General features: G+C 36.7%; 1 protein-coding gene across 1 annotated transcript in view; it reads left to right on the forward strand.

The window, feature by feature from the left end:
- The first annotated feature begins 1,323 nt into the window (after nt 1-1,323).
- LOC110965151 (piezo-type mechanosensitive ion channel component 2) overlaps nt 1,324-23,390 on the forward strand; it is a 132,327-nt gene continuing 110,260 nt past the window's right edge. The window contains exons 1-3 of the mRNA XM_051952952.1: nt 1,324-1,902; nt 11,666-11,761; nt 21,924-22,049. Of these exons, the coding sequence (XP_051808912.1) occupies nt 1,839-1,902; nt 11,666-11,761; nt 21,924-22,049 (286 nt within the window). The 5' untranslated portion in view covers nt 1,324-1,838. The remainder of the gene's footprint in view (nt 1,903-11,665; nt 11,762-21,923; nt 22,050-23,390) is intronic.

Genomic DNA, 23,390 nt, shown 5'->3' on the forward strand with positions numbered 1-23,390 from the left:
AAACCCTGAATAATTTTAAGAGAAGATGAAGTAAAAACTGTTTTAAAATGTACGATGGATGTTATTTGGGTCAATCTATAACTGAGGGATTTTTGAAGTCTATGGAATATATCTGCAATTTGTTAAAATTTAAAAAAATAATGGAAACAATCAGTTATTAATAAAAAAAAATGACTGAATATCACTAAAATGTCAACTATGATACAAAATGTCCTGCAATTATATATTGACCCGTCCAGAATGTCTTGAAAATGATCCATAATTACAGAAAATTAGTCCAGAATGACATGAAATTTGTCCTAAATGACTCAAATTATCCCAAAGACACAAAAAAATCATCCAAAATTATGAGAAATGATCAAAACTGACATAAAACTTGTTGAAAATACCAAGAAAATAGTCTAAAATGACTTGAAAATTGTCCATAATGATTAAAAAATTATCCAAAATGCCTCGAAAATTTGGTTTACTACAATATCTTTATAAATAAGTTGCAATTTCAGTTTTCCTCAGTTGTATATATAATATTTAGAAGAATCTTTCTCTCTGTGGTGTTTGGTTTTAGGCGGTTCTGTTAATTTTAGGCCTGAAAACAGCAAAAATGTCAACTATGATACAAAAAGTCAACATCTGGGATTCTTTCTTTTCACTCCTGCAGCTGTATCCCTCAAACGCCTCCAAACATTTTGGTTTTTGGGAGGTTGAAAAACAAGCTCTTGGCTCCTTAGTTCTGAGGTTTGACTCGTGATGCGTGTGTGCGTTTTCACGCTAAGAAACCAGATTACGTGAAGCCACGGAACATGCTTCTGCTGCGTCCTTCATAATCAGTTCAAGAGCTGAAAACATCTGAATGTTCCTGTCCGGGAGCTGAGCTGAGACAGTTTTTTGGTCTGACCCGGGTTAGATTGGAGTGGTTGAGCTGGTTGTGATTCTGCAGGTTAGTTTCTCACCAGCAGGCGTCGCTGTTTGTCTCTGAGAAACATCTGGACCTGAAGTGGAAGTCTCCTCAAATCCATGAGATCTTCCTGGAAGTGATTATTTGTTGTTTATAGCTGAAGCAGATTGAATATCAGACAGTGAGGGTTTGTTTTAGTGGATACAAACAACAGCTGCAGCCTTGAGGAAAAGCGTATCTTCTTTTATTTTTAATTCTTGCGGTGTTTCCATCCTTCTCTGTCCCACCTCTTACTCCCAATTATCAAAAGGGGCGGGACCGGCTGCCCGGTGCACACTTCTGATTGGCTGACCTGCCTTGTCAATCAGCAGCTCGTCCTGTATCCTCCTGTTGGTGAATACGGTCCACACCACAAGTCAGAAAGTCAAATTTCAGGAGGGAGGTTGAAGCAGAGGAGCAGATTTACGCAACGGTTCCGCATCTCCTCTAAATGCTCCTCAGCACAGAAGTGTACCTGGACTGTGGGAAACCTTCAGGATTCAGGATTGATCTGGTTTAGTTGTCATAAAAAGGCAGGCTAATTGAAGTTGAAGACTTGTTGGCTCCTGTCTGCGGCTCTTTTTTCGGTTCTCTTTTTGTTTTACGCGCAGCTTTTCGCGCACCTGAGTCCCGCCGCTCAGCTCCTGCAGCTTCAACATGACTTTAAGGCATCAGAGGGGCTAAAACTATCATGGTGACATTATTTCCCGGCGTCGTACCTGCTGCTGCTGCCTCTCACTGTGGAATAACCGGAGTCCAGGTGTCTCCAGGGCAGAGCTGATGTGGCCGTTTGGAGACGCCAGCCGGGATCTGACAGAGCGCAGGAGTTTGGGATGCGACAGAAACCTTAAGGAGACGGTGCTCGGCTTCTTTTACCTGGATTCAACTCGGGCTGCGCAGTGCCATGGCCTCTGAAACGGTGTGCGGGCTGGTGTTCAGGCTGCTGCTGCCGGTTTGTCTCGCAGCCGGTGAGTTTCAGCTCCAACCTGCACTTTTTACGCATCTTAACCGGCCTCATGGCGCTGTCTGTGCGTCAGGTGGATGGTCTGGGAGTTCTTCCTGCAACTCGTTCTCTTGTTTTTATCCTCCCTTTGCTTCCTTACCTGAGCAAAAATCCTAAAATGTCAGATATTCTACCACAATCCCTGATGTAGTTCTGAATTTAAGAGCACCAATTGGATTTATTTTTGCGTGAAGCTGTCATTGATTTTTATGCTGATTTGTGTTTGACCTCATGATGCTGGAGGTCAGGCACTGCTGAAGGTCTGTTGCCCCAAAATAATGAATCCAAGCAACGCTTAGCCACCTATTATATTTAGATTACAAAGCAGGGCCGTCTTTTAGCAGCTTTTAGTCGCCTTTTATTGGATTTAGTTAAAGGAAACACAGCTGACAGCAGGGCAGCCAGAGCCTCCGTCAAAGGCGAGGTGTTTATTTTCAGAGAGAAATGTCTAAAATAAATGAGAAAAACTGGCCAATGCAAGTTAAAAATGAGTCTTTTATCAGTTAGAAATACTTATTTGGGGATTTCCTTTATTTATTTGAATCTAAGCTGTTTGAAAAAAGCTGAATTTCAGTGCAGGGATGTTACACCAGCAGCACACACTCCAGCCTTTCTTTTAACCCTCGTGTCGTCCTGCGGGTCAAAACCGACCCGTTTTAAAGTTTGAAAATGTGGAAAAAATATATATATTCACAGTGAAACTTCTGATGTCCACATTTTCAACATTATTGGGAAATTTTGGAACATTGTTCGGTGGGAAAAAAATAAATGTTAAAATTTTTTATTAAGAACATTCACATAAAAATCAACCAAAATCCAGCAAATTTGCTGGATTTTGGTTGATTTTTATGTAAATGTTCTTAAAGAAAACATCAGAAGTTTTACTGATACATATGTAATCATTTTGGATATTTCTGGAAGATTTTTACTCATTTTTTGAAAATATTTACAAGAATTTTCTTGCCAAATTTGAGGGATTAAAAAAAAAAGCTTAAGTAATTATTGGAATTTTCTTCCCGAAGGTTTTGCAAATTTTCATAAATTTGGGATTTTTTTTTATTTTTTTGGATTTTTTTTCAGACAAGGAAACAATGATTTTTGGTGCCTGTAAATGAAGACAGCAGGAGGGTTAAACTTTTCTCTGTGGTTTCTTGTTGTTATTGAATCATCTCTGTTGTCGCTGATTGTCCAGCTGCTGACGGTCTTATTTCTATTATTTAGCGTTTTACATCCATGTCTTGTGCTGCTCCACATTCCTCTGGGATGCAGTCAGTGGCAGAGTTTTGGTTTGTTTACTGAATTCATGACTTTGTTAAGAAAAACGCTGCACAGACGAGTGTCGGTGAAAGTTTCTGCCTGATTCACTGCTTTGCTATGCAGATGCAGAAGATGATTCATGCTGTCTAACCTGGCAGCAAACAGCCTGAAGAAGACTCTGAGAGGCAGACGTAGAGTCTGTGGATGATGCTGGTGGTTCGGTTTAAATTAAACGTGGTTTACTTTAATCCTGTGGTCGGCCACAAGTGAAGAATGATTAGCGTCAAAGTGCCACTGAGGTTCCAGTGTGGTAGACTTACGAGGCCGGGGTACTTTTACAGCTAACAGCATGCTTTCTATAGATAAGACCCACTCAGTGCCGCCGTAATGCATCACCTGACGGCCTGACGCCCCCTTTATTTCCAAAAGCAATCGTGAGACCATGCATTGTCTCCATTAATTCGTGGAAAGTCGTTTTAACAGTATGAATTAATAATGCGGTTGTGAGGGGAGAGAAGAATTGCTTTCCCTTTTATCGTAAATACGGCTTTAATATTTTATGTTTTTTCAAAGTGCAAATGAGCACTTGTCATTCACCGCAGCTGCACACAGATGAGGGAAATGTAAGGCGGAAACAGGGGACCGTATGCAGCAGCAGAGAGCGTTTATGTACCAGCATCACCGCATCAGCAGTTTAACTTTTCTGTTTCAGCTCTAATTTTATCACCTCATTCACTCTCATGCTGGTTTTGTGCTTCACAGATTGTATTTCATGTCTTTCTGCCAGTTTTTGGACAGTAGGATAAATATTTTACAGCCTTTCGGTGCTAAATAAACACTGGAGGAGACAAACTGCAGCACGGCAGATGTTATCTGACCCCAAATTCATTACTGCTGCTATAAAAACAAAACTAGTGTTTTTTTTATTTCCGTTATGATCATATCTTTACAAGTTCCATAATTATTCATTATGGAAACAATCATTTATTAATAAAAAATGACTGGATTTCACTGACATGTCAACTATGATACAATAAGTCCTGCAATTATATATTGATCCATCCAGAATGACTTGGAAATGATCTATAATTACAGAAAATGAGTCCAGAATGACATGAAATTTGTCCTAAATGACTCGAAAATTATCCCAAAGACGCAAAAATGATCCAAAATGACGAGAAACAATCCAAGCTGACATAAAACTTGTTGAAACTGACTTGGAAATTGTTCAGAATGACTTTAAAATGGTCCACAATTACAAAAAATTGCTCCAGAATGACTTGAAATTTGTCCTAAATGACTCGAAGATTATCCCAAAGACACAGAAATGATCCAAAATGATGAGAAAAGATCCAAGCTGACATAAAGCTTGTCAAAAACTACTCAAAAAGTGTCCCAAATTGCTCAGGACTTGTCCAAAATGACTGAAAAATTGTTCAGAATGACTTGAAAATGATTCATAATTCCAAAAGTTAGTCCAGAATGGCATGAAATTTGTCCTAAATGACTCAAAAATTATCCCAAAGACACAAAAGTTATCCAAAATGAAGATAAACGATCCAAGCTGATATAAAACTAGTTGAAATTGTCTGGGTCAGTCTATATTTGAGGGACTTTTGACGTCTATGGGATATATCTGGCATCCATTTTTATAAAAAAGTGAATGTTTTATGTTTATTATGATCATGTCTTTACTAATTCCATAAATATTTTTTTATAGAAACAATCTGTTATTAATAAAAAAATGACTAGATATCAGAAAAACTCTAAATTTATCCCCTCATTCACTCTGTAATGCTGTTTTTATGCTTTACAGTTTGTACTTGATGTCTTTCTGCCAGTTTTTGGATAGTAGGATAAATATTTTATGGCCTCTCAGTGCTAAATAAACACTGTAAGAGACAAACTGCAGCTCGGCAGATGTTGTCTGACCCCAAACAGCTTCATTACTGCTGCTGTTCATGCTGGGTTGTGTAATAAGCGTCTCCTCTCGTGTCACAGTGAAAGACCTGTCTGCTGACGTTACATAGTCTGTGTTTCCTGTTGGCCATCTGACAGCACCTCTATTGAAACGCTGCTGCTGCCCGTGTGTACACAATCCCCTCAACCACCACCAAACACACACAATCTGCACACAGCTACAGTTGTCGCTGTTTACGTGTTTACAGCCGCAGTTTTGGAGTGTGAACATAATTGTGAGCATATACTTCCTACAACATAATATATACAACCTGTGAATGTTCAGCTGATGACGATGATGATCAAAATGTGTAAACTTTATCAGAAACAGAATGTTTGTCTTTAAAAATATGGCAACATGTATTCAGAATAAAGTCAAGGATAATGTAAAAAAAAGATGAGCTGTTTCCAATTCATTGTGGAGAATGAAAAGAATTATGAAACAGCTAAACCTAAAAATGAATCAAGAAGGTGCAAACATGGACATTAGGCTAAATCTGCAGACCGATAATAACCTGTATCAGTGGTAGACAGCCCTCAGATAGTTTAGCCATAGTTTAATCATTGATAATCAAAATAATTTAACTTAAAAAATTGTTGAAAAGGTCAGATTAACTCTCTATGCTAGGAAACCAAAGGCAAAGTTGTAAATAAGAAAAAAATAGAAAAGTTAGAATTAAATGTTGAAGCTTTGGCGTTCTCTGTGGTAAGTTCACTGTTTGTCTTAGTTTATTAACATCTGCCATATTTCAAATTTGAGGTTTTTGTGATCTTTTTTTCCCTCAGTACATGGAGCTAAAACCAGTCTACAAAATAAAATTACAAACTTCTACATTAGCATTATCACAGGCAAACCAGCTGCTTTTTTCAAGCTAGCAGGATAATTTTACACAATTAACTGAAAATCATTGTAAGTTTTGAGAAAAAAATAAACCATTAACACATTTGTCTGTTACAAATAATGAGTTAAAACACTCTGTTGTTTATTTCAATACAGTTAAACTTCCATAACAACCTGAAGCTGTCTGTTGGTAACTACGGGTCATAGCTGAACAAGCTAACGCTAGCTAGTGTTAGCAAATGCATTTTAGCTACTTTACTGACATAATAACTTCATAACGTCACCTGTACTTATGGTATTTTTTTTCGCTATTACTGTAACTGTAGTATTCAATTGTACACTTTATCATTTGGACACAGTGGCTGCACTTTAGTTGCAATTACATCGTTTGTTTTGCGGCTACGGTTAGCGGTTGGCCACGTAGCCGCTAGCTTGTAGCATTAGCAAACTTGCCTGAAACCTACTGACAATTGATAGCTTTCACGAGCATTTATTTCTTTATTTACATATTTCTTTTATGTGCTTTACTTGTCTTTAGTTATTATACTGTGTTTTTGATGTGTGAGGATGTTTTAATGTTTGAGTGTGGTTTTTAAACTTTGTCGGAAAAGCTCCACATTAGCATTAGCACAGGCAATCCAACTGCTTTATTAAAGCTAGCAGGATAATTTTACACAATAAACTGAAAATCGGTGTAAGTTTTGTGAAAAAAACTAAACCATTAACACATTTGTCTGTTACAAATAATGAGTTAAACACTGATTGTTTATTTCAATACAGTTAAACTTCCATAACAACCTGAAGCTAAATTTCCCTTCGGGGATGAATAAAGTGATTCTGATTCTGAAGCTGTCTAGTAGTAAGCTATGGGTCATAGCTTAACAAGCTAACGGTAGCTAGTGTTAGCAAATGCATTTTAGCTACTTTACTGACACATTAACTTCATAAATTCATCTATACTTATGGCATTTTTTTGCTATTACTGTAACTGTAATATTCAGTTGTACACTTTATCATTTGGACACAGTGGCTGCGCTTTAGTAGCAATTATATTGTTTGTTTAGCGGCTATGTGGTTAGCTGCTAGCTTGTAGCATTAGCAAGTTTGCCAGGAACCTGTTCACATTTGATAGGTTTCATGAGCATTTTCGGGGAAGAGGGATTTCGATAATCTGTTAATTGTTCTTGTCATTTTTCAACCCCAGAATTATTTTTTTCAGATTCTCACTTTTGCTTTTTTACTTTGTCAAATCTGATAATAAACTGAATATTTCTCTTTCGTCTATGTGAGATTCCAGCTGAAATTTTTACATTTACAAAAGTGTTAATCATGAAAATAATCAGCAGAAAGTTGATGATGAAAATGATGATTGGAGGTAAATATTTTCAAGTTTTCTTGCTCTTCTACATCAGTAAATAGAGCACGTTTTTGATTGAAAAGACCAGGATCCTGGGTAAAATCTGTGAATTAATCAACAACAGAAAATTAGCTGCCCCTTGAGGATGTGTTGTGCCATATGTTTGGTAATAAATTAGATTTTGTTTGTTAAATTTTTTTTCCAGATGCTGGTAAGTCACCCTGACTTTTATTTTACAAAGCTCTGGTGAAAGCAGTGGATGCAATGAGCTCTTTATTACTCTCCTCTGAAGGGTTTAAATTCCTGCGGTATCTCCTGGTGCTTGGTTTGGCCTGGCACTGCATCACTTTATCTTCTATCAGTGTTTTTATCACATCTGGGGGCTGAAACTCTTAAATCAGTGAGTCCACATTAAGAGGCTGCTTTGGTTCTGTTGGTGTTTGGGCTTTGTGTTGCTGTGATAATAGCTTTGACTGGGGAGAGACAAAAAGCCTGATTCAGCCATGAATGGGGATTTTTTGCAGTAATCTGATGACTGAAAACAACGGCGGTTTATTTTCATTCCCTGTGTTAAAAATCCTGGGATGGTGAGTCATACAGCGAGAGGCAAACGGTCAGGAAGAGTGTGGTCAAGTGTCTGCAGGCTCGCAGGGGGAGCAGAACCTCGTAGATCCACCAGGATTATCCTCACCTACAGTCAGTTTAGCTTCTGAGGAGGTGAATACCAGCAGCAGCAGACCCCAGGCTGCCAACATGAGCAAAACTGGCGAGTTTAGAAGCTTATTTAACGCCACATTTAATGGAGATAAAAATGCAGTGGGTGGAGATAGAAGTGGAACATTTAAGAGATTGTGAGTCATTCCCTCCTGAAGCACACGAGAGGAGGCTTAGGCTGAAAAACCATCCAGTCGTTACAAAGTTCTGAACAAATGAAGTCAATAATGAGAACAATATTGATCACTACTTTTTTTTAAAGACATTTGTGGTCCGTGTGTTTGGTATTTCAAGAGTCAATCTATAATTGAGGAACTTTTGAAGTCCATGGGAAATATCTGCATACATTTTTATTAAAGTAAAAGAACTCTCTGGTCGTTCCGTAATTATTTATTATGGAAACAATCACTTATTAATAAAAAATTACATGATATCACTAAAATGTCAACTGTGTTACAAAAAGTCCTGCAATTACATATTGACCCATCCAGAATGACTTGAAAATGATCCGTAATTACAAAAAATTAGTCTAGAATGATATGAAAATTGTCCCAACGAGCAAAAAAAAAGATCCAACATGACGAGAAACAATCTAAGATGACATAGAACTTATTGACAATGACTTGAAAATTGTCCAAAATGACTCAAACTGTTCAGAATTACTTGAAAATGATCCGTAATTACAGAAAATTTGTGAAGAATGACTTGAAAATTGTCCTAAATGACTCAAAAATGATCCCAAAGACACAAAAATGATCCAAAATGGCGAGAAACGATCCAAGCTGACATAAAACTAGTTGAAATTCAGAAGAAAATTGTCCAAAATGACTTGAAGATTGTCTGGGTCAATCTATAATTGAAGTCCACGGGATATATCTTGCATTAATTTTTATTAAAAGTAAAGAACTAATGTTTTTATGTTCATTATGATCATGTCTTTACAAATTCCATAACTATTTGTTCTGGAAACAATCACTTATTAATCACTAAAATGTGAACTATGATACAAAAAGTCCCACAATTATGTATCGAACCCCAAGCAGATCATAAACAGATGTTTGCGATTTGAGATGACAGCTTCCGTAACTTTTGTTAACTTTCCTTTTTTTTAGTTTTTTCTGGTTTTTCTGAGCTCAGAAGGAACCAGGAGGTGCTTCTACTGCGGAGCTATAGCCAGGGACAAGTCAGATGTCCATGAATAGCTCCATTGAGTGTGCAAAGATAAATAAAAGCCCCGTTTTCAGCAGTTAAGTGTAATTTTTCAGTAGTTCAAGACCAGTAGCTGCCGATGTCGGTGACTCAGACGATAAGTCCTGCAGCCGACCGGCCTGTAAACTCTGCGCTTGTTGATTTAACCGCCGACAGAAATCTGGGAGGTCAAGCTGAGTGTTCACATTTTACACTGAGTCACTGTGTGCTTCCCTCCCTGCCTCCCGGACGCCTGGCCTAAAAATGTTCAGGGAAATGTTCAGAGGTTACGCAGATCGTCATGCAGGGAAAACCTGACAGATTTAACGCCACAAAGTTCTCAGGTTGTTTGAAACTTGACAGCTCGCTTCACGTGGTTCACTCTGTAAGCGTTAAAGTCAGAAACGAGGTGAGCTGTTCAGCTGGTAAAAGCCTCGATGGCCAGTGAGGAGCGTCACCGATCAATACATCAATTAATGCTTTTTAGAAGTCATGTTTGCACTTAAGAGCTTTAACTTTCATCATGAGACCAGAAGGCTTTGTTCACGCGCCTGAACGGGGCGTGTTCGGGAAAAGGATGCAGAGGAGCGTTACATAATCCAGTGTCGAGTGTCCTAAAGACTGAAGCAGTAAATTAGAGCTTCACTGTGGAGAACCGCTGCAGCATCAGCTCAGAAAGGAGCAACTTAGGATGTAAAACCGAGAGACTGGAACCAGCGAATGTTTGGCCTAAAGATTCATCATCAGAATAGTTGCCAATTAATGGCTGCTAACCCTGTAAAACCCAAATATAGAAAGAAAAGAGCAATAATAATATATGTATTTACATATGTATATATAAATAGTAAAAAAAAAAATGGGGAAAATTTATAAAGCCTGAATATAGAAAAAAACTAATAGCTAATTTAAAAAAATATTCTATATGTGTACATATAATCTGTAAAACCCAAATGTAGAAAAAATAGCAAAAATAATAATTAGATATAAATAATAAAAAAACTTCTACATATATATAATCTGTAAAACTCAAATATAGAGAAAATAATCAAAAGTAATACATAGTTATCTAGATATAAATTATTAAAAAAGGTAAAAAATGAATATTTTATATATATATATATATATATATATATATATATATAATATTATCTGTAAATCCCAAATATAGAGAAAATAAGCAAAAGTAATATATAGTTATTTAGATATAAATAACAAAAAATAACTCAAAAAAGGAAAATATCTACATCTATCTCTCTATCTATCTAGAGAGATAGATATATAATCTGTAAAACCCAAATCTAGAAAAAATAGTAAAAATAATGTATATTTCTTTCTATAGAAATAATTAGAAAAATAAAAACATTTTCTAAATATGAAGAGTTAATTTGCAAAAACAGGTAACTCCGTTTTATAGATTTTTCAGAAAACTCATTTTTTATTGTTTACTTTAGATAATAATAATAATAACACTAATAATTTATTTATTCTGTATTTTGTCAGGTATTTTTCTACTGAGTCAAATCTTCAGTTTGATTGATTTTATCTCAAGTAAACAATAAAATATAAGGTTTTCTGACAATTTATCAAAACGGAGTTATCTCTTTTTGCAAATGAACTCTTCATATATATACAATCTGTAAAGCCCAAATACAGAAAAAAATGAGCAAAAATAATATATATTTATTTCCTAATGTAAAAAAATAGGAACCAGATGGTTTTACTGTAGGTGTATTTGGTGTTTTTGTTAACATTAAATCCCCAGTTTTAGATTTTCTGAACTTCACGTTAGCATTTTATGGAGTAGAAACAACAGATTTAGTGCAGCACAAAAAACACGCTCCGTGAAGGAATAAAGCAAAGAAAAAGGGATTAAAAAAATCATTCAAAATTACTTATAAAACCTCATTTGTTCCAGACGGCACCTTTTCAGACACTTGTCTTGACATTTTCACGCTCTGGCTGTGTTTCGTTTAAAGATGTCATTTTAAGCTCTTGAGGTACACGATGCGTTTTAAGGACATCTGCTCTGAGATTTAGTTTTCCAGAGTTAAATCATAACATAAAAGAAGATAGAGGAGAGCTGCTCTTTCTCTCCATCAGTCAGTCAACTATCTGGTAATTATAAGCGAATTAAGCTCCGGCTCTTTTAGTGATGAACAGATAATGAGACTTGAGTGTGAAGTTTAGTCGGAGGAATGTTCTGGCCTTTTATTACTACACCGGGAACATTTTAATGACTTTCACCACATGTTTCCTTCAAATGTGCGTTGAGTAGATCTCAGACGAGCCCACTGCCAGCTCCTTTATTTACTGTGAAACATTAAGTAATGCACACGGAGCAGTAAAGACTGTTGAATTAATGGTTTATGCCCAAAGAGTTTCAGTCTGTGTTTGTGTTCTTTTCCCCCACAGCTTGCCTGTTCAGGTACAATGCCCTGTCCTTCGTCTACCTCATCTACCTCCTGCTTCTTCCACTCTTCCCAGAGCCCACGAGCATGACAATGCAAGGTAAGCTCCACTTTTCGAAGCTTTCGATGGCTTTCGCCGACTCCCAAAAACCTCCAGTTTGACCCGCAATGTTGTCTCCCGTAACACAAACCAGCCCTTCTCCAGGAGACTTGAATTTCCTTGAGATGAGGGTGGATTTTGGCACACGGTTCAGTCCATGAAAGGTAATATCGGTTAGAGCGGGCACGAGTCCATCTGTAAAAATAAAAACGATCCGACCCATCAGGGTTAGATCTAAAGTCTGCTTGATGAAAATCGACATTTTAAGGTTAGGGATATACCGATAACGGCCTGAAAAACTAAACACACAAGTTTTACAGTTGAGAAAGAGCCCGTAAAACGTTGTGAGGATGAGGACTGTTTCTGATAATGGCTCAAGTTGCTGAAAGGGGGATATAAAAGTCTGAAAGGCCCCACTGGTTCTCCCTGTGCGTTTTATTTAGTAAAACTATGATCTGCAGGCTTTTTACAGGCGCTGTTAGTTAATTGAGCCAAGCTGAAGGTTAAGTTGAAGCTTAAGATTGAACCGTTTTGGTGTTTTAGTTTAGGAAAGAATGCAGTAAAGCTGGTGGATTAGCTTCAGCATCATCCTGTAGATCAGAGGGCTCAAACTCATCTTAGTCCAGGTTCCACATTCAGCCCAGTTTGATCTGAAGGGATCCGGTAAAGTCACAGCATAATCACCCATTTCTACGTTACAACTTCTAGATCACAGAGTGTTGACAAAGGAACGCAACATTTAGTTACATGGAACTGAACGATTGAGGATTTATTTTATGATCAAACTGACAAAAGTCGGACAAAAAATACAAAATATTACAAAAATGAGACACAAAACGACAAAAGTAGACGAAGAGAAGCAAGACAAAAAAACACGACAAAACGCTACGAAAAACAACCAAAAAGTGGAACAAAAAATGATCAAAAATAATCAAACAACACAAGCGAGACAAAAAGGAAACACAGAACGACAAAAACATGAGACAAACGACATGAAACAAAACAAAAAAGAGACAAAAAGTTACAAAGCGACAATAAAATAGACAAACAACAAAAAAGAGAAGACACAAAAGGACAACGAGACAATAAATGACAAAAGTGAGCAACAAAACAACAAAAATAGGCAAACAACACAAGTGAAGCAAAAAGGAAACACAATGACAAAAACGAGAAACAAAACGAAAAAAACATGAGACAAACGACAAAAGTCAGACAAAGAAAGACAAAAAACAACAAAAACAAGACAAAATATTACAAAAATAAGACACAAAATGACCAAAAATCTGACAAACGACACGAAACAAAATAAAAAAGGGACAAAAAAGTTATAAAGTGACAAAGAAATGAAAAAAAGAACACAAAAACACAATAGCTTTATAGTTTTACTAGTTTACAATCTGCAGTTAATGTCTTCTCTGTAACTTTTACACTTTGAGGGCCGGATTGGACCCTCTGGAGGACCACTTTTGGCCCATGGACCGCATGTTGGACACCCCTGCTCTACAGATTAAATAAATCCTAGTGAACCTCTGAGGTGATGAGAAGTGACTGAGGCGGCTGTTCTCCTTACGGCTGATGAATGTGGGGTTAACGTCCTCACTCCACACCTCCCAGACCTCCAGTAGTAATGCGGGTTTCTGTCGGAGACCACATGCAGCGTTTAATAATACATAAAGCCATATTGGTGGAGGGAACAACATCCAGTCTGAGGCTGGTCTCCACCTGAAATAACAATCAGGAAGTGAAGGAGAGAAGGAGAGGAGAGTGGACCACTTACAACCTCATCAATAGTTAAAGAGACGAGTGTTCTAGTGAAGCTGGATGTTCACGGATCTGATCACTGTTGGCTTTAAGAGCGCTTCATCAGTTATGTCAGGATAGTTATGGCTCTTTTTTTCGTACTATCAAGTCTTTTCTGTCTTATAAGCCCAAAACTCAAAGGGCCTGCAGCTGAAAATGTCTTGTCCTGTAGTTTTATCTGCGTTACAAACTTCAACACCAACTAAATGACAAAAACTGGCCCGATATCGGCAAAGATATCGAAATTGTTGAAGTGTTTCTGAAGAACTGTGCATGATAAATCGGAATCTCAACGCTCGTTTTTTTGAGTTTTTCTGCACAAACCAATCAAATCCGAAGTTGTATCGCTCCACGGATGAGATGTTCTGGGTTTGAAATAAAACTGTGAGCAGAATGGATGATTGAGTCATTTTAAAACTTAACTCACTCCTCTTCATCAATCTATGTCTTCTGTCAGATCAGATAGAAAGACAAGTGTGGACTAAAGCCTTTAAAGTTCTATCACATTCTGATATTTCTATATTTGTTTTGTTCTTACTGATTTTCCTTGTATTTAATATCTAAAAATTAGGGATGTCTGATAATATCGGACCACCGATAATATCGACCTGATATCGGCCTAAAAACGTAGCATCAGTCAATATTGTTATCGTTTTTTTTGCCTATCATGAAAACTGATAAAATAACGCTTGGATTTACCGACTCATAGAGGGAGCGTGTGAACTGTTGTTTGAGACAATTACAATAAAAAGGCATAAAAATGTAATAAATGGAAGAAAATGTAGAAAAGGAGCCCTACAAACAGAACATTCATGGACATAAAAAGGAGGGAAAATGTGTAAACGGAAGGAAGAAAGTGTAGAAAAGGAGCCGTAAAAAAAGGGGAGTCGCTAACTTTAGATTCTTACGTTTAACCAAAAAAAGATGAGATCGCTGAGAAAAAACGGGTGTTCGTCTGAGCAGCAGTTGGAGTTTCCCACGAGAGGATTTCCAGACAGAAAAGGGGTAAAAGTTAACATCAGCTGCTGGTTAATTAAAGCCTGACGTGTAATGACAATAATTCACAGATTTCTCCGACTAATGTATATTTTAAAAGAACAGAACCAATTCACAAAAGCATTTCAGATGTCAGTGTGTGATCCAGGTGTGAGGAAATCTAAATATTCTGCACAGTTTAAAGGGTAATATGTGGGTTTATAAAGTAGTTATGACAACCTAATGGAATCGTGTTCAACCAACAAACTACAGTGAGTTGAGGGAATTAGCTTTTTTCTACAATAAAAGGTATTTTTTAACCATTTGAGAGTGTGTAGGAAGGCTGAGATTTTGGCGAGAGGACCCAAAGGTAAAAAAAAAAAAAAATTAAGTTATCTCGACTTAATTTTAGTTTTAGAATCGACTAATGCATGAATTAGAATTTAAACTACACACATGATTAAACTAATTGAATTACCAACTCTGTTGTGCCAATGAAACCCATAAAAGCAACACCTTAAATGTTTCATGTCAAGCAGAAAAATAGACTTTTATCTCAGTTGAATGACTTTAAAAACAGGTAAAATGTCGACTTTATGTTTGTGTAAGCTTTCACCAAGCATTCGAGTGATCATGTTTACCGTCTGAAACACAAAAGAAGTGAAGTAAATTGTCAGATAATAGGAGATATTCTTCTAGTGTAACCTGTTTCCCATCTGTCAGCTGTCATCAACAGGAAGCTGCAGCAAAAACAGTCTCAGTGGAGGGAATATAGCTGTCCATGTGTGGAAAAAATGGGAAGTAGCATTACATTTGAAGCTATATTTTAGGTAAATGTGTGTTAGATCATTGAAAGAAAGAGGTTTTACAGATTATTTCCCCTTTAACCCTTTGATGCTCCGATGGTTGGACCCTGCACTCGTCCATAAGTGGGTCAGAAATTAAGGATCAATGTGTTTTTTTAATTTGTTTTTTGTCATTTTGGTTAAGAATAACAATTTGTATTATTAGCAAAGAAAGAAGGGAAAAGGTGTAAAGAGAAGGACAAAATGTAAAAAGGAGCCATACAAACAGGGCGTTCATGAGCAAAAAAAGGAGGGAAAAGGTGTAAACTTTATGCACGATTCTGAAACGATTTACTGCGTTACTTTCTCATCTAAAAGTCCTACAATGTGTTTTTATGCCATTTTTTGGTCATTTTGGTTGAGAATAATCATTAATTATTATTGGATATATTATATTTCTGTCCACACAACAATAATTTCATGTTTGATATACGTTTAATTTTCATTTTACAGCAGATTTTGGACATTTTGCTAATTGAAAAAGAAGAATGTTTCACAGAACAGCAATAGAAGAATGAAAAACATCCGTTTTGTTGATGTTTTTCCACTCTTTTCCTCCAGCTTTTGCTGCTCTGCATCACTCCAATATTACAATTTCTTTAAACGTCTAACAGGTAACTTAAAAATATAAATGGAATGATGCCACAAGCATGTTTTTTGAGGTATAGCTGGAAAATGAAACGATTATAACTTGTAATTTCAAATATATTGCAATAAAACGACTTCTCGGGTTAAAGTAACGTCAGGTTTTCTACGTTTCAGATACCGGTAGCTTAATGGTGCCAATAATTAGTTTGTTCTGAAAGAATTAAACTGATTACAGTGTGAGCAGATAATCATAAACTACAACTTTCTCCTTGCGGTGGTTTCTACATTCCCTCTGTTGATGTCTTTCTGTGGATGTTTTAAACAGACGCAAACATGAAAACATCTCTGCTCTGTCTGAGTGAATTAGCGGAGGGATCAGGCTAAATTCGGTGCTTCGTTTTGATGGTCTGTTTCATTTTGTCTGTCGGTCTTCGAGGACATGCGGCGGTTAAATTCGTAAAAGTTAATTTAAACCAAATGTTGGACATGAATAATTCATTAGGTGTAATTTGCTTTAAAAAGCCACAGCAGGGCCCGAGGATACGTCCGCGTACGAAACTCCAACTGGAGACCAACAATAACTTATGCAACGTGTTGTTGTTGTGATTTCACTCTCTAATGTCATAAAAGCAGGATTTGGCTCCACGTTCCCAAGAAGGCTTTTAATTCTCAGTGGAGGTGAGCAAACTAAACGGTTGCCCTCATATCGGGCATTTAAAGAACAATGGGTGCTGTTTGCCCTGTTCAATGTGACAGTTTATCTTTGGGGGGGGGTTTTAGTTGCATGAATGAGTCTAAATATTTGCAGTTCCGGGTGATTTATCAGGTTTATATTGAAGCTTTTAGACTTCTATCTGGTTTTAACACGTCCCATAGTTCTGCTTTGAAATAACATTTTAGGACACGTCTGGTGCAGGTTTCCTCTAAAGGATCAAATTCAGTTGATGCTGGAGACATTTCATTGGCTTTTTTGGAGGGATTTCGGTAAAATCTGTACATAAGCCCTCCATGATGTCACCCAGAGGTTTCCTAAAGAGCAGTTTAGATGTTTCTCTGTTAAACTGTCGACGAATGAAGGCTCTGATGTGGACTTCTTAATGGCTTTTCCAATCGTCGGTAAATCTTCATCTGCTCGACCATTTCTGATTATAATAAACAAAATACTGCAAAAACAAGACCCAAAATGACAAAAAAAAGGGATTAACGAGACAATAAAAGACACAAAACAACAAAAACGAGACCCAAAACGGCAAAAATGGTACACAAAAAACACAAGCAAGACAAAAAGGAAACGCAAAACAACAAAAACAAGAAACAAAATGACAAAAAATGGACAAACAAGACAATGACCCAAAATGACAAAAATGGTACACAAAAACACAAGCAAGACAAAAAGGAAACACAAAACAAAAACGAGAAACAAAATGACAGATGGGAAACAAACGACAAAAGTCAGACAAAAAACAACAAAAGCAAGACAATATATTATAAAAATGAAACACAAAACGACAAAAACGTTAGATGAATTGCCAAAGTCAGACAAAAAAGACAAAAAAACAACAAAAACAAGAAACAAAATGACAAAGACGTCAAACAAACGACAAAAGTCAGACAAAAGCAAGACAATATATTATAAAAATGAAACACAAAACGACAAAAACGTTAGATGAATTGCCAAAGTCAGACAAAAAAGACAAAAAAGACAAAAAAACAAGAAACAAAATGACAAAGACGTCAAACAAATGACAAAAGTCAGACAAAAAACAACAAAAGCAAGACAATATATTACAAAAATGAGATACAGAATGACAAAAACGAGAAACAAAATGACAAAAACATTAGACGAAGGATAAAAGTCAGACAAAAAAGACAAAAAAACAAGACAAAATATTCTAAAAATGAGACACAAAATGACAAAAACGAGAAACAAAAAAAAACGTTAAACGAATGGCAAAAATCAGACTAATAAAGACAAAAAAACAACAAAAACAAGACAAAATATTGCAAAAATGAGACACAAAATGACAACAGAACAATGAACAATCCAGTATTTTACTTCACGATCAAAAAAACCTGTCATGGTCTAGAAATGATTTTAAATTTATGGTTTTACTAATTTACAATCTGCAGTTAATGTCTTCTCTGTAATTTTTACACTTTGAGGACCGGATTGGACCCTCTGGAGGACCACTTTCGGCCCACAGGCCTCATGTTGGACACCCCTGGTATAGACCATTTTTAGCTCCCATGAAGTCACAAACTGAATCACAGCTATGTGAGGATTTAGCGCTTTAGCTCCTGAACTGTCCCATGAACTCCCCTGACGGTTAAAGCAGCCACGCCCTTCATTAAGTGTAACTTTAATTCAGATGTGTTTGTTTCTGTCAAATCAGGCAGAAGAAGTGAGCAAGGAAACAGAACAATGCTCTCTGTTTGTGCTCTGATTTAAAAAGCTCTCCTGGGACGCCGTTTTGCAGCCGAATAACGCAGAAAAGCGAGAATTTTTATTCAAGATTACGGTCAGGCGGCCGGACCAGATGTTCGTCAGACGGCATAAATGTTCTGTAGCTGGTAGGAAGCCAGTGACGGAGCCAGAGCAGTCGCATTGTCCAGAGCCGTACGACCAATTTGGACGCTGAAAGTCCTCATACCTCGTATTTACAAGCATTCTTTCCCCTTGTGAAAGCTCAGGGAATTGCAACGGGAGATTAGTATAAATTGTTTTCACTTGGACGTTTAGAAAATGAATGTGTAAATATAAAGAGGAATAAAAAGAATAAATAAAAAATATATCTATTAGAAAAGAAGGAAATGAATGTGTAGCTATAAAGAGGAATAAATAAATAATAATAAATATATGTTAAAAAATAAAGAAATATATGTGTAAATATAAAGAGGAATACATAAAACAACCTGTTAAAAATAAGAAAATAAATGTGTAAATTATAAAGTGGAATAAATAAAAAAATAAAACGTTAAGAATAAGGAAATAAATATGAAAAGGAATAAATAAAAAATAAAAATACATCTGTTTAGAAATAAAAAATGAATGTGTAAATGTATAAAAGGAATAAATAAAAAGAATAAATAAATAAACCTGTTAAAAATAAAAAAATAAATGTGTCAATATAAAGAGGAATAAAAAGAATAGCTAAAGGAAATTAATGTGTCAATTTTAAAAGGAATAAATAAAAAGAATATGTAAATAATCCTTTTAAAAATAAGAAAATAAATGTGTAAATATAAAGTGGAATAAATAAAAAATTAAATGTTAAAAATAAGGAAATACATGTGTAAATATAAAAAGGAATAAATAAAAAATAAAAATACGTCTGTTTAAAAATAAGAAAATGAATGTGTAAATGGATAAAAGGAATAAATAAAAAGAATAAATAAATAAACCTGTTAAAAATAAGAAAATAAATGACAAAAAATGACCTGTTAAAAAGGAAATAAATGTGTCAATTTAAAAAGGAATAAATAAAAAGCATTAAAAAAATAAACATTTTAAAAATAAGAAAATAAATGTGTAAATATAAAGATGAATAAAAAGAATAGATAGAAAGTCACATTGTCTAGAACCTTAGGACCAATTTGGACGCTAAAAGTCCTCATACGTGGTATTTACAAGCATTCTTTTTCCTCGTTGTGAAAGCTCGGGGAATTGCGACGGGAAATTAGCCCAAATTGTTTTCACTTGGACGTTTAGCGGCTGGCTTGTTTGCGATCAGGTTAGCCCTCAGCAGTAGCGCCTCGCTGCAGCCAGGATGCCGTAGTAAAACCGTTCCCCACGAGGATGCTGTAGATTTAATGAGATGGAGATGCTGCCCTGAGAGGAACTGCTGGACCGAACGATGCAGACGGTGGAGCTTCATTTAATCCGTCAGGCTTCAAGGCGCTTTACTGTTCTACTGTCATCAAATGACCGGAGTGTCATCGAGCTTCCCTGAGCAGGAACTGTTTCATTTTCATAACAAGAAGACAACTACTGTAGAGAATTATCACCATAACAACTCCAGAAATTATCCCAAATACCTGTAGGTGCTCTATAAAAGAACCATGTGTTGAACATCTGGATCCACTGACAGCTGGATTCTCTACCGACATTAACCCGTTCGGCTCCAGAACATCCTGTTGTCTTTTAAAAATCACCAAAATGACGAGATCATCGGTGAAGAGATGAAAATTCACCAAATCACTTTATTCTATGTGTCTCGTTTAATAATTTGCCAAAAATAAACCTTTTACTCGAACCAGTATTTGTGGAAAAACTGCAAATTCTGTGCATCTCGGTGCAACTGTGAAGCTTTTAGTGACTCAGTAGAGCAAAACTCAGGGCTGCACTGCAGGCGGTGTTTATACAAAGCACAGAGGATAGAGCTGAAGCATATGGAGTCACAGGAGTGCCATAATAAAAGATAAATCTATTAAAAAAATAAGGAAGTAAATATGTAAATATAAAGAGGAATAAATTTAAAAAATCTGTTAAAAAATAAGGAAATAAATGGGTAAATATGAAGAATAATAACTAAAAGAATAAATACCAAAATAAAGAAATATATGTGTAAATATAAAGAGGAATAAATCAAAGAATAAATAAAAAATAAATATGGGGAAAATAAATGTGTAAATATGAATAGTAATTAATAAAAGAAAAAAATGGTTAAAAAGCTAATAAATGTGTAAAAGCGAAGAATAATAAATAAAAGAATAAATACAAAAAAAGGAAATAAATGTAAATATACAGAGGAATAAATAAATTTTAAAAAAATGGAAATATAAAGGAAAATTTTGCCTTGCTTATTCTTTTTCCCTTTGTTTTTTCCTTCTGTTTTTACTTTTTTGTTTTCGTTTGCTTTTAATTGATGGACTGAGCTGTCAATCAAATGGCTTTGATTGACATGGGGTCAGAGTGTGATTGGGCCAGTCTTTGTTGTCCTTGTTGTTGATCTTCTTATTGTCTGGTAGGGTATTGACATGTTGTGAATGTGGGGGTGTGGTGTGACGGGTTGGAAAATGAAAAGCAATGCTTCTTCCATCCCCTTTTCAAACCTTGCGAGTAACTGTAAGTTAGTGGGAATTGTAAATGTTTAATTGTATATGCGGGGTGTTGAAATAAACTTAAACTTAAACTTTGGGGGGGGGCTCTTTCTGTCCAGGTGAGTCGTCAATGCCTGAAAAAAAACATTATTATTATTTATTTTTTATTCATCTTCATATTTACACATTTATTTCCTTATTTTTATAGCAGATTTATTTGTTATTATGACACGCTTGTGATTCCATAGGGTAAGGAAACAATCAGTCAAATATCTCTAAAATCCGGACTCATAAATATTAATTACAGGGTTGTTTATGAAATAATTAATCAAAGACATCCATCTTTTGTGTTTTATTTAGTGTCCTAATAGATTTTAGATCTTGTTCTGTTTCCATAGAGGTGCAGGATTTTACATCGCGGTGAAAAATGAGTCTGCTGAGAGTAAAAATACGACAAAAACACCCAGAAAGTGGAGTTCAGAGGGTTAAAGGAAGACCCTCGGTCAGTCAACACCTGTAAGTTCTTAACCTTTATTTGTGAACAGCCACAAACCAGAGAACAAAACCAGATCTGGAAGGTGGTTCTGTTCCTCTGGTGATGAATTAGAGACTTCGAGGTTCTTGTGGTCCACCAGAATGTTTATTTGACTTCTCAGTAGAAATAAGCTCGGCTCCGGTCGCGTTGCAGCTTCTTAGCCAGGATCTGTTCTGCTGGGCGCTCTCCCAGTCACCTTTACCTCCTCCAGACTCCACAAATCTGACCCGAGTGTTCCACAGAGTTCTCTGCAGCTACAATAACAAACCGGCGAAGAGGCTTTTTCTGTGTTTTAGTGCTCAAAGGGCAGGAATAACATGTGGGAATCCTTAAAGTGAGCGTTGGTGAACTGACTCTCGCTGCTGTTGTCCTCCTTCAGGCCACACAGGACGTCTGCTGCAGTCCCTCTGCTTCACCAGCATGTCCTTCCTGCTGCTCCACATCATCTATCAGATCACCGTCAACAGCCTGCTGGCCGGGAACTCCATCGCCTCCGACTTCAACTGTGAGTACACGGCATATTCAGATACCAAAATTAATATCCGGATAGTGCTGTAGCGAACGAATATTCGGATATTTGGGATATTCGGGATATTCGGGTCCAGCCCTAGTTTAGCCCAGGATGCAGTGAAGGTGCCCCAACTGACAACAATGACATCATAAACTTGTGTAACATTGTCTGTAAACTAAGATCCTTTTCATTACATTTAGACATTCTGCTCCCTTCCTGAGCTGATATTGATGAGGTGATGTTAACTTTCTAGAGGAAAAACTCACAGGAAGAAAGGAGGGGAAAGGGGTAGTTTATGATTTAAAGGTGAGAAACTCTTATCAGTAGCGAGAAATGTTCGTAACTACGACTACTGTTAGCATGTGAATAAAAGTGGGAGTTTTCATGGAAAACGTGATACTGTCTGGATGACTCCAAACAGTAGTTTACCAAAGAGGCAGAAAGGTGGCAGATGTCTTGTGGTGTCTGCACTCTAGAGATAGCAGAGTAAATAAACCAGAAAATATTCCAATTCTTGTCATATGTCTGTAGCTTTAAATACTTTAATTTTGAATTTCCCTTGGGACTCAACGCTTTAAGATGCATTCATTAAAAGTTAGCAGCCTTCCTCACCCTGAGCCCTCATGTATGACCATATTGGTGAAATCTGTCCTCACCGAGGCCGTTCTGTGCTTAAACTCCGACCTCAGCCGTTATGCAGCGTCACAAAGTCGTACATCACCAGGGAGGCTGCAGCTTATTTCGTTTCCATCCAAAACACTGAGCGAAGACGTGCCATTTGCAGCAGTGAGTCAAATGTGCTCTCTAGTAACGATTCACGCTTTCAGTGTCTGTGCTCTTATTGCATATTGTCACATCATGAAGCTTTATAGATCCGACACATTCCTCCAGGTAATTAGCTTCCTGGTGCCGTATGGTGACGCAGGAGAAAAAGGGGGATATTTGCTGCCAGTAAAGCAAACACCGTAAGGTCCTGACTCAGTGGTGGGAAGGTGTTAATAGACGGCCTTGGGCTTCCTGTGAAACTCTCTATCAAACTGTAAAACCTGGATGTGTCTGGATGGGACAGACCCTGACCCTGTGTTCTGATGACTTGTTCTTTCTAACGGAGGGAACTCCTCAAGCAGAACGAACCTCATCGCCTCACAGAGCTGTTCAGAGCGAGCAGAATAAATATTCTCTTAAGGAAATCTTTATTACTGAACCCTCAGGGGTGGCGGTTTTTGACAGATCAAACCCTGGAGATCAAGACTTCCACCTAAACCTCCATCTATTGACCTTTAAACAAAATCTACATGCATTAACTCCACTGTAACCTAGAAAACAAACGGGGTT

This window comes from Acanthochromis polyacanthus, chromosome 9 (genome assembly GCF_021347895.1).
Source record: "Acanthochromis polyacanthus isolate Apoly-LR-REF ecotype Palm Island chromosome 9, KAUST_Apoly_ChrSc, whole genome shotgun sequence".
In the NCBI taxonomy this organism is placed as follows: domain Eukaryota; kingdom Metazoa; phylum Chordata; class Actinopteri; family Pomacentridae; genus Acanthochromis; species Acanthochromis polyacanthus.